A 15,837-nucleotide genomic window follows, 5' to 3' on the forward strand; every position below is an offset into this window, starting at 1 on the left:
ATTTCTCATATGGACTTAGACTTCCTTGCTGTAATTCCTGCTGATGTGAATGAGAGCTCTGGGCAAAGATCAAGGACTGAGCATTTACTGGTCAGTAAATGGATGTAAACATTTGTAGAGGCAGCTAGGGAGTGAATGGTGTTTTTTAAGAAGCATCCAGTATCCCTCACAGCTTGTAACACCTGCTGAAGTTAGAGGGTCATGCGTAAGAAGAAAGCTTACAAAAAAAGGTTTCTTTTTTGTAAGAAGTCGTGGAAAATTCAGTTCAATTCCATCCCCGTTATTACTGCAATATCGCAATAGAACCCTTTATTTATTTTTGCAAAATAGAAGCCAGTGATGTTAATGCTGAACTAGAATTCAATCTAACATAGTAAAATTCATCGTAAATCTAGACTATGTACACATAGCAGATGACTTTGAAATTGCTATAAATGAGACTTTATAGCCTTCACAAGGCTCATGGCAGAATCTATACAGGCATCAAAGTTGGAATGAGTAAATCCATCGCCCCCACAAATTAGGAGAGGTTGAGTGTGAAGAATCATTTGTCCCGGACAATTTGGTACAGCCTTTGTAACCTGAAAAAGAAATGCATACAAGAAGAAGGAAAAGTAAGTATTTACCTGAATTCCATGCCAGAGCTGTATCACTGACAAACGTGCCTTCATATGAAGCACCTCCCCAAACCCCATCTTAGGTTCTAGCCTTAACGATCAAAGTACCACAGTCAAATATTTATCCTCCAGGTTTAAATAATTAGAATAATGTTTTCCTGCATGTGTAAAGTTATAAACTTTATAGCCCCACCCAGGTCTTATTCCCAGTCAGTTTCTGTAGAAATGAAGATAGTCCATGGAGAGGTGAGGCTTACAGAGCTCTAGGCAACAGGTCTGAAGACATATGATCTCCGATTGGCAAAAGTGGGCTTGCATAAACCCCTAGATATGTAACTGTTCAAGGAGATGCAGCATTACATATTCAAGAGTGCAATGAAAAAAAATTACAATCAACACTTCAAGCTTCCAAAGATATCTGCAATAGCAGAAACACCTACATTATGTCAGTGACATCAGGCAATATCACAGAAATTTCAAAAGCCCAGCAGACAGGTGCTGACTTTCCACTACATAAAGGCTACAGTGAATAGCCTCTTAAGTGCCATGTAATAAGCACACAAACGCTTTTTCCCTCACTCTGCCAGGTCTGAGGTCCCCCTTTGGCAGGTGCAGTTCATGTTTGGCAATGCAACCCAAGGAACATTGAATGAAAATGATTTCTTTGGTTTCACAATCCCCCCACCATTAAATGTGCCCAAAAAAATCCGGTGATAAACTCTGTGAAACAGGACATAAAAATATATTAAATGCTAAGAAAGCTTTTGCAGCAAAGAAATAATTGCACCTCTTTCAATCTTTGATGGTTACCTCAGACTTACTAAGCCATTCATTCCACTCTTGGCCAAGATCTCGACCCACAAACCTCCTGACCTGAACTGCTGTTAGCACACACAGAACCAATACATTAAGTAAAGAGAAATTCTGAGGCATTCAGCTACCCTATTTCCGTAGGTGTTGGCTTTATCTGCTTTCTCTAAAGTTGAACTAACTGAGGCCTTGTTGACCTTCATCATCTGAGACTACAGCTGTGGGAAAGCATGTAAATGTTTATAAAACACTTCAATGGATGATGACAGAAAAACTGTAGAAGACAGACAAAGATATTTAATCCAAACAAACCAAATCCTCTGTCTACAAATTCATAAAAGTGGGCAGAGGAACCATGCACCAACTCTACTGTGCTAGAAATCAGTCCAAGGGATGGATCATGAGCAGTTGGGCGTGTTCCTGTGGTCCTACAAGAGCCACCACTGATGAACACAACAACAGAGACAAGCCACTGGATTTTCATTTTACTCCAGGTACCTTTCTTCATTTATGATCACTATAATGCCATGACTACTGTACACATAAGGGACAGCAGGTCAGCACTACTGAACCCTAGAGGACCCAAAGGAGACTTACATGTCTTGGCTCTGTATCCCTTTTCCTTCTCTATTCACCCTCTGTTGGCTTTTCTGAGAGCTAGTGGATGGGATGGAAGAAGGAAGGAAAGACTGCCATTGCTGAGAGAGCCTGCAACATGACCAGGCTGATCAGGTGATCATCTTGAATGGGGAAGTGAGGCAGACTTCAGAGTCATCATCATCATGATGACTTGCCCATGCTCCGCACTGCTGTACAATCTACACCCTTGATACAATCCATCCTGTCTCCACCTCTACCACTCTGGCTTCCTTTTCTATTTGACTAGCAGAGCGGTCTTTTAGACACTGCTAGAGATACAATCAACACTTTCTATCTGTATATAGCATGGGGACAAGGTCTGATTAAGGCTGCTTTGATAAATATTTGATTTGAATCTCAAAATATGCATTGCATTCATTTTAAATAGTATTTTCTTGATACTATACCCTCAGTTAAACTTATTTCTGCAGAGTAGCAGCTCTAGAGAATTTCTATGCAACACTTTTAAAAATTGTCTTTAGCCAGTAGCTCTTAATCTGAAGGTACCTGGAACTCCTGGGGAGTGCAAGACTTGTTTTCAGTACCGTGCTTTATGACAAATGTTACTGTGTGTCAAACAACACAGTAAAAGCATACAGCATTTGTGTTTTTGCCATGCTTCACTGTGTCACACCTTATTCTAACCAATGTAAAAAGATTGAAAGTCCATTTTGCACGAAATTGGTACATCTCTAAGCAGCACTGGTATATCTCAAAACAGAGATAAGGTAGCAGCAGCAGTATTGGTCTAAAGGTAAAAGCAAGGGCAAAGCACGGACAGGCAGAAAGGATAAAGAAGATAAGAAGATGCAGGAAAGCTTGATGATGGAAGTGCTCAGAGAAGGAAGGTGGGAAGAAATATTGTGAGAAAAGGAGTGACAAAACAAGACCCATAAGGTTGAAATGTTGAAAAGAAGAAAAAATATCTAGAAAGACAGAGAGAGAGAAAAAAAAAAAGGTACAGAAGCACAGCAACAGATATCATACCATAGAGATCATAAAGCATGATGTCGAGACTGCAATTTGCTTCTTCATCATTCCTTGATTTTCTGCATTATTTTTGGTCCAAAGATATACTTTGGATTCCTATGCAGTAAGCCATTACTGTGTCCCATTGTGCAACTCTCAGTGCCACTGAACTGGAGTCCAAGGGGCCTTGTTGAGTCCAGGGGATTTTTTCCATTGACTCAAATATAGTTTGCCAGTGGCACCAAAAAGGCCCATAGTCAGGAAGTTGAAACAGAAATGACTGCACTATCAAAAATGATTCTCAGTAGAGAAGCAGTAAGTAAGCCTGCACACACATAAATAAATGCAGAAAGGGAAAGAAAGAGATAAGGTGCATACGTGCAAATAGTAAACAGCAGACGTTGTAAGTCTAACCAAGTCTAAGCAAGTCTAACCAAAAAGTCACAGATAGCTGCACACATGGGGGACAAGGGGTCAGCAGTGCTAACCAGCTTTCCCATGACAGTAACGAACACAGACAAATAAGACATGCAACACTGCAGGAACTGAGAGTATCAGTTGGCTGAACTCTCTAGCAGCAAAAATTCATGAGATATTCATCTGGCTACAGCCATGCCATTATTTGGCATTTCCAAGTACAGATCAGCTGCAAAACATCTACATTTATGTTACTGGCCGTATTTTATGTTATCAGCATGTTAGCATCTTCTCTAAAGGAAGAAATTATCTGAAATGAATTTGTAAAAAGTAGTGATCCATTCTCTGCCGTTTACTTAATGGAACAGTCTAGCAATTTACTGTAAAACCTGCCAGAGATCGTGTTTCTCTGACTAATTTTAGGTCAGTAGCTAATTCAGGTCAGAGGCTAATGGAGGCCACTAGGCATAAAAAAATGAAGAAAGGTTTAGCAATAAGGCAAGAATGTCCTTCATTCTTGACTACCTTAGGCTTATTCTATGTTCTCTGTACAAGAGTCTCTGATTTGTCATACTGATCACAAGAGTCATATTTTCTCATCGGAGCCTGCATCGTTCTACCCGTGTAGCAATATTGTGTGCACAATACAGCAGAGGTCTTCATTCCACATACAGTGACTGGCAAAAGGAATTATCCCCTTCCTTCTTCCTGTTCTTTTAAAGCTGTGGTCCAAAATATAGTCCAAATTACCTTTAGTTATATGGCACAGCCTGTTGGATCTCCATTCTTGGGAGATTTCAGGACTCAGCTAGACAAAGCCATGGTTGAGCTCATCTAGCGTGGGCAATAGTTCTACTTTGAGCAAGTGGTTGGACTAGAGATCTGAAGAGGCCCCATTCCACCAATGTTTCTATTCTGCGTTTTCCCAATCTCCCTTCCCCACATATAAAGTGACTGTCAAAGGGACATGACAGCTTGGGAAGCTGCTGACTCTGAATGCTAGGAGTGTCTTATTGTAATTAAAGCAGAGGACACAGAATTGCAGCTGTGCTGCGAAGTAGTGTCAGTAGAAGTTTCAAAGTCCTAATCCCTCATCCGCCATGGATAATTGTAATGTCTTCATTTTAATCCCAGGATTGTGTTTGGCCATATAAAGGACGTTGCAGCCAGATTTAATTAACAAGCAAGATAAATCTTGTCTAAAGGAGTCAGGGGAAAGATGTATCCATCTTATCAGTTCCCTTTGCTTCTGTGGCAACAGCTTATTGTAACCGAAAGTAAAGATGGCTTTAGGGAAAGAGTGAGCTCCGTCCCAGATATTCGATTTAGCTAGTGATTATTTTATAGGATGCCTACCTGGCAAAAGAGATCTCTTTATTGAGATAACTGATCTGCCCTGCACCAATTTACTTGCAGCCTAAGACATAATCCACATTCATCCACTGAATTAAAGACTGGTGATAATTCTTCCTGTAACAAGGCCATAAAACACAAGCAGCTGCTGAAATCAGTTATTTTACTTAGCAGCAGCTTGGTAGATAGCAGGCAACGCAGAGAAGGATTGTACACTGAATGACAGGAGAAGGAAGTGGGAAGAGCTGTAAATTGTACAGTGGTTTGGTGTTTGAGAAAATAACAGAGCATCCTCCAGTAGTATTATGCTTGAATGTAATTCTTCAATAGGGGAAATAGGACATATCTCTAATGATTTAGAGAGATTACAAATTTGAAACAATTATGGAAAGTAAAATTCATTCCTATAGTCACTGTTCCAACTACGTTTAAAAGATGTAGCAATAGGTGTAAGTCTACAATAAATCTTCTCTGGCCATCAAAAAAACCGATTTTGCTAGGATTCAAAAACCATAACTGTTTGGTAGACTGCAATTGAGTTTTTTTATTCAACAGAAAAAAAAAAAAAACCTTCCTTTCTTGTCTTTTCCTTTATCCATGTGAAATAAATCAGAATACGCCACATATGATACATATGCTTACATGTCACTTTCATCACTATGCTAAAATTATGAATAGTGCAAGGAAAGGGCATATCAATGCTGGTAGCAATAAACAAAGTAGCCGAATTTGACAAATTTTATGATAGAGCTCTGTGGTAGCAGCAGCATCAAGAGTGCATGGATTTTGTTAAAAAATATTTATCACTTTGTTTTGGAGCTGGTTAACCAAGTATCTGCCTGTTGGGGATTGATTAAATTCTTCTGCTCCGTACAACCTGCACCTCTCATGCTCACATGCGGTTTGAAGCAGAAAGGTAAAAGAGAGTGCAGAAAAGAAGTCATAATCAGAAAAGAAACAGTGACAATTCTACATGGAAATATTGTTACTAACAAAAAACCCTGAACTGATAGAGAGGAATATGTAAAACATACCACCATTTTAATCTGTGAGGCATCTAAAACATATGTTAAGATCATTTTTATATGACAACCAATTACAAATATTATGCACTGGGAAGCGATTTGTAAGCTATCAATACCTAATTCATGGTAAAATAAACTTTGTGCTAACAAGACCAGGTTCTTAAATTGGATGCAGATCAAGGAGCACGAGCAAACTTTACAACCAGTCACCTACAATAACTTTTCCAGACTTCACAAAAGGAAAAAAATTTTAAGGGGACTGCTTTAAGTAAATATTTTGCATTAGCTTCCACATTCAATTTCACCAATGTAATTCAGCTTAAGAGGCTTCGGGTAAACATGTACTCCAGTACTTTAGGAAATTGTCAACAGTTTCCTTAGATTTTTAAGAGAAGCCTGTAAAATATACACATTTTGCTATTATTACCCTTAGGTAGTTTACTTTAAAATATTTTTCACGTAACATACTGTTAAATTGAACTTGGCCAAATCAAATAATAACAATTAGTATGTCTGAAAACAAGCACTCTGCTACTCTGTGGTAGGGTGGGAATTTTGCTAATAATATCACATACTTTAGGATGCAGAAGAGACAGATTGAGTCATATTTTTAAATACCAACAAAAATTCCACTGAAGTATGTGGGATTTAATTCCTTCCTGTACACTGCTGCTGTTCCTACTTACAAGGGACACTGTATAACTTACTGCTGAGCCAGGTCCACTATGTTAAAAGATTACTAGAAATGACCTTGCTGTAGTTGGCCAGCTTTGGATGTTGTTCATGGCTACATGAAGGATGTGTTATAGATATTGAACAACTATCCCCTTTCTTCTTTTTCTCTGAAGACCACTGGGTTGTACGATGTCCTGTTTCCTGTGAGGCACTCTAAGTCTGTACTATGGCATCATCCAGGCAGCATCTCTCAGCTGACTGATCCCACTATGATTACCTGAGAGTATCTCCATTTCTGACACTTGATGCTGGCTGGTTTAGGCAGAGATGGCAAAATGCTTTCCAGGTGATTGAGAATTAACTGCTGCACTTCTGCAAGGTCTGAGTCCAGGTGATTGCATCCAAACGTCACGTTTGTGTGAATTACAACTGATGGTCCAATTTCAGGAGACTCTGAAATAAAGAAGAGAAATGCCATTGAAAGATTGCTCATTAATATTTGCCTTCCCTGGATGCTGACATTTGTGCCTCTTTAGCCTAGAAGTCAATAAGAAGAAAAGTGTAGGTATCTGCAGCACCACCCTTGTCTTTCAGCTGGAAACAACACAAAGAATAATAACACAAGCTGTTTAGGAGAAGCTCAAAGAAGAAATTCAGGCTTTTTACAAAATTTGTGATGGATTTCCCATTGCAATAACTTTAGATCCATATATATCTCCTAGAGGACCCTCAAGGCATTCTCATATCCCATAACAAGCAGCTGGCAAAAGCAGCAAAGGCTGTGAATATAGCGATTGACTGCCTGTGCAGGCAGACTGGCCAGCAGGCAATAGAGAGCATGTGCCTGTTGAGCTCACCCCCTACGCTTCCTGTCAGACCCAGTTTCCACAAAATTAGTAGCAACTACGTCTCTATCGAAGCAAACTTTTCCTTTCCCCGACAGGGCTGAAATCGGCAAGAGGGCATTAGAGCGTCAACAAAGAGACAGAGGGACAGGAGGACAGACAGATGCCCAGACAGAGAGTATGACTGCAAGCCCTTAGGAATGCAATGACTGGCTTTCAGATGTGGCAAGTTCTTGCCACAAAAGGGATCTGCTTGTTCACAATGCTGGTAAGAGCTGAGCAGAGAAAAGCCATTCTGTTTTGTGGGAGATTTTGTTACTTCATACCTAGGTGTTGCTCCGTGTTGGAAAATTCTCCCTTTGCCCTCCAGATATTTGGACAGTCTACAAGAAGGAAGGCAGGTCTGGGTTCAGAAGCCTACCCCAGAAACCCCAGGATCACTGCCCCTGACGCAGCTCAACCAGGCGGCTGCCAGGGATTTGGGAGAACGAGTTGGCAGGGAAGCTGGCCGATCCCTAGCAGAAACCTGCTTGGCAAACAAAGTGCTACTGGAATCCTGCCCGCATTCCACCCAAATGTCACTGTAACTCCACCATCTCTGCACAACATTGTGATTTTGGCAAACTGGCAAAACAGAACAACAGAAAGAGAAACAAATAAAACTGTTTTGTAGGGTTTTTTTTTTTCCAGCTAGGTCTACCTATAAAAATAATTAGTGCCCCTATAATCACAGGGAAGTCAGAGCGGCACAGACACAGTTGCCAAACCACAAGATCTTGCCTGGATTGTACTTGTTGAGGTGAGGCTTTACAAAGGGCTATGAATGCAATTCAGGAGACTTGTCATCACTGGGAACAGTAAATGGGAACCTTTTCGCAAGTTGGGCTGAAACTCACCCAGCCATGAATTAAGTCTAGAGTATTGGATGAGGAACACTTTTTTAAGATGGAAGATCATTATTGGAAATGAAATTTCAAAAACACAAGCAGGGATTTTCTTTATTTCCTAATTTTTAAACCTGGTTTAAAATTTCTGCAAAAGCAGCACTGTTCTGTTCCGAAAACACAACGGTGTGGCACAGCGTCTTAGCACACAGATGAGAAAATGTGTGGTGTTAGCAGATCCTCCAAATACTGTTGCTTCAGTGCCCCTTTTTGCTCCACTTCCCATCAGCCAGCAGCAGTCACACAACTCATTTTTCACTGGGAGACTTCAAATTTGCCTATGATTAAGCTCTGCTATGGAGCCAATGTATAAACAATTCAAAACCCGTTGGTACAGTCCTGTTTCTTGTGTGTGACCCCGCTAATGTTCACAGGGGCAGATCCTGGCAAAATGCAAAGAGAGCAGACTTACCGTTGCTTGTGGGGATTGATCATGAAGGGCTAGGAGCTCTTGTGACACTTACAGACATTTGAAGTCCTTCTGAACACAGCAGCAAATGCCAAACATAAAATAAACAAATAGCATTCACAGACACCACATGTCTGACACACACAAGTCACCACACCAATGATCGCAAAACTCTGAAAGTGTAAGTAAACCACTGCCTCGTTCTGAACTGCAGAAGGAGTGCAGATACCACGGCTGTGCAAACGCAGCTGTTTGCTGCAGGGGTTTGAGAAGCTTTGCAGCTGATTTGCTTACCTACCTATATAAGAATACAATTTATATTCACCCTGTGCTCCCCTGTGCATTTAAAACACATGTTGCTAGCCTTACAGCTGTGATTTCCTCGCCACCTCTTTCACTTTCTTACAACGTGTCTCTCTCATTCTCATGTACAGCGCTCCCTTGTTATTCTCTGTTGTTATATGTTCTCCTCTTGTTCCATCTCTTCTTTCTGCCCTTCCTCCCCAGGCTCTGGTCTGCAGCAGGTCACAGGAGTGGGGATCAGGGAACAATTGCTGTTAGCAAGTGAGGACAGTGATGCTGAAAGGTCATTAAGAAACAGAAAGGGAAATGACTGGTTGTGGCTAGATGCTCTGGCTGCACAGAGAAATGGTGCTGTGGGACTGATTAGCACCCAGAGATCAAGACGTGACAGTGGGTGCAAACAGCACCACCATGAGCTGCATGTGCTGCAGTGCCCAGAGGGAAGCATGGAGCTCTTCTGCCACTCAGCACAATCAAGATCTCACAAAAAGTTTCCCATACACATTCATCACAGATGCTTGCAGATTTAGACACACAGAGGAAGCAATCTCATGAACAACACTGAAGCAAACGAAATACAGAGTTGTCATATTATCTCAGGCACCCCTAACAGAACAATTTCTGCAACACAGAGATATGAGACACCTGAATATGAAATGATCACAAGATAAAAAATATCTTCACAATAAAGGACAAAAAAAAAAGTGTTTGTTATATTACTGTGAAAATCATCTGCTCACTCCATAATTTTGATTGGTCACATATTTGCCATCAAACAGCATCTACATCCTTGAAATGCAAGAATAAAACCAGTACTTCACTTTTATAGAGAGGAGAAGGGAAGGAGAAGCAAAGCTAGGTTAGTTAGATAATTCAGTACTTCTTGCCTGGCACAAGTGGATTTAACTTTAATTTTGCAGCTCTAGCAACTTCCAGAAAATGAATGCATGTTTGTCTACATACAAGTTTTGGGGAACATCAACCTTTTATAAACATCTATCATATGTGCAAGTGAACACAAGTTAAAAAAGAATTTACCCCATAAAAATAAACTAAGTTGCAGTACCAGAAGAGGAACTGAAGGCATTTCAGATACTGTAATCCCAGCTGACTTGGAAACAGTACAGTTTCATGCTGGTTGTCACCTTTCAACTTTAGTCTTTCATACTACAGTCCCTTTATCTTCCCTTTCTGCGTATCTCCTTTACAAGTCCCAGTGGCATACAGACAACCTCCAGCACTGTGGGCAGAGGAGGAAAGTGATAGTAGTCATGGCTACAGCTGGATGGAGCACCGTGGCTTCCTGTAGTCCAAAAAACTCTTTGACATTTTAAAAATCTGCCTAGATGGAGCCAGACTCTTCTCAGAGTGAAGGAAAAGTGCAAATGGGTACAAGATGCAACACAGAAAATCCCTACCCCATGTGAATGGTGCATCCCTGCGACAGGGCTCCAAGTGATAGGGCATCTCCATCCTTGGGATTGCCCAGACTTGCTGGGACACAGCCCTGAGCAACCTACTGTAGCTGTAATGTTGGCTCTGCTGTGAGCTGGGTTCGGACTGGAGACCCCTGGGGTGCATCCAGCCTGAATCATTCTACAATTTCATGGTTCTATTCTGTATTGGAACAAAATTAAGATCCTTTAAATCTTTCTAGCAATAAAATAAAATAAAATAAAATAAATTAAATTAAATTAAATTGAATTGAATTAAATTAAATTAAATTAAAATAAAAACAACACTAGGGCATGAGGACCAGGACAGCCAACAACCAGTGGTTCACAAAATTTGCCTAGAATACAGGATTTTCAGGTTCAGTAATTTCCCTGTGCCAAGCCACTATGAGGATCCAGCACATGCTTGTGTGGGCATTTCCTGTTTGGGCTGTTCAACTTTGAATGAGCAGGACGCATTTGCTGGAGCAAGGACATGACCTGGGTTCTGCTGCATCTCATCTGCATGTCTGAACTCACCAAGTAGTAGTTAAACTAAGTGATTTCCTCTTGTTCCATTAAAAAGAAATTCCCTCCTTTGGCACTGGAAAACCTTTTCTGACAAAATCTCTGTTTGAACTAGCACACACATTCCTAGCAAAAAATTTTAGTTCCAACAAATGAACATTTTCTGATCAAAAAATCCATAGAGAAAGAGCTAGCGGAACCCTTTCTGACAAGTTCTGGCCATTATGTAACAAGCTTGATAGAAATCTTTCCCTCTATTGCATTGGTGAAGAAGTATAGGACTCCTCCAGCTGGAGGAGTCTTCAACTCCTTTAAGAAGATAAGTTCCAGCTTCTAAAAGGCAATCAAAATTTCTTTCTCTGATAAGTTTTCTGTCCTGGACTGATCACTTCAGAATGAACTACTGAGGCTCAACAGGAACAAATCTTTGCACTCACAACAAGGATGAAACTGATGGCTTTAATTTAGATTCTCTCACTCCAGTCTCTTTCCTTGATAGGCCAGTTCAGACAACTCTTACTCTCAGGAACTGGGAAAATGTGGTAAAAAGGGAGGGGAGATGCTTCCTGATTGTGATTGGGAATGCACCCTGACAGGCAATGGCTACAGAAACCAAGTCATGGTGCTGCCCTTTTTTGAAAGATCTTGTCTTCCCTCTGAGGCATTTCTAAGAGCATAAGATGACTTACTTAACTCCCTCAGTGGGGCTTGCAAGTTCTGTTTTCAGCAAGTACTAGAGCTCTTTCCCTGTGGATATTTCCTAAAATATCCAGAAGCTTTGAGTTGGTTCCTATTGTAGTCTGAAGTGCTGATTTTGCTCTCTGATGCCATCTGTATCTTGGGCCTGAAAGTAAGCCTCTACCAGCAGGGATGGACAGGTCTACGGTGTCTACCTGATAAGGATTTGGGACGGGAGCAAGGACCATCCTTGTCTAGAAGCAGGGACTCAGTCAAAGCAGGCACCTTCTTCCCTGAGCTCTGATGAACAGGAGACCTTGGATTGGGTCTGTGTCTCAAATAGCCAGGGTTAGACTCACCATGTTGAGATTCTTCCCTGCTAACCTCAAGCCTGATTTCATATGCTAGACATACCTGTTTTCAAAGCTGGAAAACACTGGAAACACTACTCAGTCTCTCTTTCCCATTTCAGGGGGGAAAAACAATATTCCAAGTCTGACTTCTCTACATACAGATGGCCATGAACAGAAGCCCAAATGGGGAAGCCTATTAGGTACCTTGGAATTATTATAGGGTACATGGCATTTTAGCAAATTCTTGCACACATGCTTGGTTAAAAGGCTCATTAAAAGATGTCTAAGCATTTTAATAAAATAAATATTCATTGCTTGCTCTGACTTGTTATAGCTAATGATTCTTGGACAGGGCCTGCTTCTTTCAAACCTCTCATCTCTTCCATAGCATGTACAAAATAAGTTTCAGGAAAACAGGCAGTTTGTTGAGTTTTTAATTCCCCCTTCAAACTACTCATAGCTTGGAGAACTTCCAGAGGCCACTGAGTCACAGCCTTCCAGTATTGAAATATGCAAACTGCAAGGATCAAGTTTAGCCTCAAGCCCTTTTCTTTCTTCTACAAAAATACTGGCTAACAGAAGAGTTTAAAATAGATTTTTCCCTGAAAGCAAAGGGAGAATCTCAGCCTTGATACCTTGCAGCTCTTGCACTGGGTATGAATGACTGTTCTGTTGTCACAGGAGTAAAATTGGCTTTTTCTTCCCAATGCGTTTATATCAGGCTGCAACAGCTAATTTAAAAAACAGGGCTACTGGCAGGGTTTCTCATGAGATTTTCATTTTCTTTATTTGTGGCAAGATGCAAACCATCTAGGACCATGCTAGCAGATGACAAAGTAGCATGGGAGATGTAGCAGGCCAGGGAACTCTCTGCAATTTGAGGGGTAATGATCTGAAGGCGAATGGAAGCAACATAAAAGCTTTCATCTGCTCCCAGTTTTTCTCCCCCCTCTCATCCCAGCTGCATGGCAATTAATCCAATCAGTTGATGTGGTGGAAGGCATAGGATGTCGGGTAGATCAGAGCTAGAACGAGACTGCAGAGTTGGCTGTAGCTTATACCTGCTTAATTAGTGAGCAGCTGCTCTGCCAGTACTGGCAGAGTTCTTAGCATCCGCAGTTGCTGAGGGATCCTAAGAGCAGCAAGCTTGTGCCTGGCTGTCTTTTTATCCTTCCAGTGCATGCTATGCCAACGCAGTAGCAAAGTCAGCTGAATGGAATGTGTGCCTACCCCTCATCCACTCCAGCCTGGCTCTGTTAACTAGTACTAGGAGGAAAGTAGATTTTTGCAGAGATTCTGTTGAGGCAGCAGTCAGGAAGGGATGCGCAGGACCTAATAGCTTGCTGGTAACATCTCATATGGCTGTGGCTGTTCGGTGGACCAGATTTGCACTTACAATTCAGACTCTCCTCTTCCCTATGGATTATGGAAGATGGAATACTAAAACTACCAGTTTCTTTTGCTTTAGTGTTAGTTTTCTTTGTTTTAGTGTTAATTTCTTGTGCTTTATTGCATTGCACAAGACGGACACAGGCAAATAGTGGATGAGGATAAATACATTCCGTCCAAGATTCATTTTACTTCCACGTAAACAGAAAAGAACTGTGTGGTCTTTGGCATATTACCTCATCCAGCCTAGTGCCTTGTCTCTAACAATAAAGTCGGAGAATGGCGAGCAGCAGTACTTCCCTGCCCAGACCAGCAGTATCAGCTGCGGCTGTGCAGAGCCTGCAAATTCTGAAGCTGCTCGTTGGTGGTGATGGGAAGGAGGACAGTATCAGGCTCTGGTGTAGGACCCAGATTTAATAAGGCCACCATCCTTGGGATGTCTTGGCCACCACCATGTCTTGGCTACCACCAGCATCAACCTGAAGTGGTTCTGAGCAGCTTGCAGGGGGTGAGGAGAGCAGTGGGGATGATGAACAATTCCTAGATTTTGACTCACAGTAAGAATAGGAAGACCCACCAGTCCTCTACAGATAAGTCTTGTCCACAAAGACCTTATGGGAGACCCTAAAGCACTTGTGACCAAAGTTCAGCTGCACTATCAGTCAGATTAGTAGTGTGTTCCCCTCTGAGCAAGTCTGAAACCACATCCATGGAAAAGGAAAAGGAAGAAATGGAAAGGAAGGGAGAATAAAAAGAAATGTGGGGAATTGAAAAGTGAGGATTTAACTCCACTTCACAGAATCACAGAATCACAGAATCAGAGAATGGTTGAGGTTTGAAGGGACCTCTGTGAGATCATCCAGTCCAACCCCCTGCTCAAGCACGGTCACCTAAAGCACGTTGCATAGGATCGCGTCCAGGCGGGTGTTGACTATCTCCAGGGAATGAGACTCCACTACCTCTCTGGGCAACCTGTTGGAGGGCGCTCTGTCACCCTCACAGTCAAGAAGGTTCTCCTCATGTTTAGACAGAACTGCCTGTGTTTCAGTTTGTGCCCGCTGCCTCTTGTCCTATTGCTGGGCACCACGGAGAAGAGATTGGCCCCATCCTCTCGATGCCCTCCCTTCAGATACTTATATACATTGATTAAATCCCTCCTCTGAGTCTTCTCTTCCCCAGGCTGAACAGGCCCAGCTCCCTCAGCCTTTCCTCACAGGACAGATGCTCCAGTCCCTTAGTCATCTTTGTAGCCCTTTGCTGGACTCTCTCCAGGAGCTCCATGTCTCTCTTGTATTGGGGAGCCCAGAATTGGACACAGTACTCCAGGTGAGGCCTCCCTCGACCTGCTGGCAACGTTCTTCCTAATGCAGCCCAGGATACCATCGGCCTTCTTGGCCACAAAGGCAAATTTTCCACATACTGAAGGGAGGGTTCTAGAGAAGACAGACCCACATTGTTCTTAGAAGTGCACAGAAAAAAGGACAAGAGTCAATGGGCACAAATACTACAAGATAAAACTCAATCGGAGATAAGGAAACAATCCTTCCTCATGAGCATGGTACATCCCTTGGGCAGGGCCCAGAGTGGTGGTGGGGGGATCTCCAGCCTCAAGGATTACCCAGATGTGCCTGGACACAGTCCTAGGCAACATGCTGTGGCTATGAAGTTCAGCCTGCTGTGAGCTGGGACCAAACTGGAGACCCCCAGGAGTGCCACCAGCCTGAGCCTGGCTATGATTGTGCGAGTCAGTGAAAAGGGACGAGGAACACCTTCAACACTTAGCAGTGTGAAGTACAAATTATCACAGGCAGAGAACACATCAGCTTTCTGGAAGGGGTCTCCAGGAAAGAAAAGCCTGAAAGAAATTGGAAGGTCACCATAGACTGTACATTATCTAGTTACAACAGTGAGTTAATTAAGGGCTAGTAAAGTCTGCCGGTACAGATCTCTCTGGGGGAACTTGAGGGTCCCCCACAACTTGATGACGATCCTCCACAACAGGAAGACAGCTGGATGAGGGGAGAGGTGTTTGATTTTTGAGCAGGAAAGGAAGGCTGTCAGCTTCTGAACATTTAAAGACTGTCTTGACACTCATCATTAATTCAGCGCTGGAGAAATCACACAAGGTATGTAAAGAAAAAGAAGGAAAGACTGCTGGAAGAGAGAATCTATATAAGATTAAGCCTGTTAGGAGCATTATCTTCCAGAAAAAGGATGCTTCAGAGAAGAGCACAGAGGAAGGATAAGAGCCCAGTATCACCCTCCCTAGCATAGTACACCAATGGTTTGTAGCTCAAGAACATCCTGAGTCAGAAAGGTCTCTTCTGTACTTGAATAACATATTTAATACAGAATAATCTCAAAGACGGAGTAACATGGTATCTTGGCTGAAGCTCCTCAGCAAAGCTGCTCATGTTAGAAGCTTAGCTGTCACTATTATAACGTATAAA

General features: G+C 42.1%; 1 protein-coding gene across 3 annotated transcripts in view; it reads right to left on the reverse strand.

The window, feature by feature from the left end:
- Positions 1-294: 294 nt before the first annotated feature.
- The window catches only part of RNLS (renalase, FAD dependent amine oxidase), a 92,337-nt gene continuing 76,794 nt past the window's right edge, over positions 295-15,837 (reverse strand). For all 3 annotated transcript variants that reach the window (XM_068951124.1, XM_068951125.1, XM_068951123.1), the window contains exons 6-7: positions 6,783-6,958; positions 295-581 (exon numbers count right to left, since the gene is read on the reverse strand). In XM_068951124.1, the coding sequence (XP_068807225.1) occupies positions 429-581; positions 6,783-6,958 (329 nt within the window). In that variant the 3' untranslated portion in view covers positions 295-428. The remainder of the gene's footprint in view (positions 582-6,782; positions 6,959-15,837) is intronic.

The sequence above is a fragment of the Struthio camelus genome, chromosome 7 (assembly GCF_040807025.1).
Source record: "Struthio camelus isolate bStrCam1 chromosome 7, bStrCam1.hap1, whole genome shotgun sequence".
NCBI lineage: Eukaryota > Metazoa > Chordata > Aves > Struthioniformes > Struthionidae > Struthio > Struthio camelus.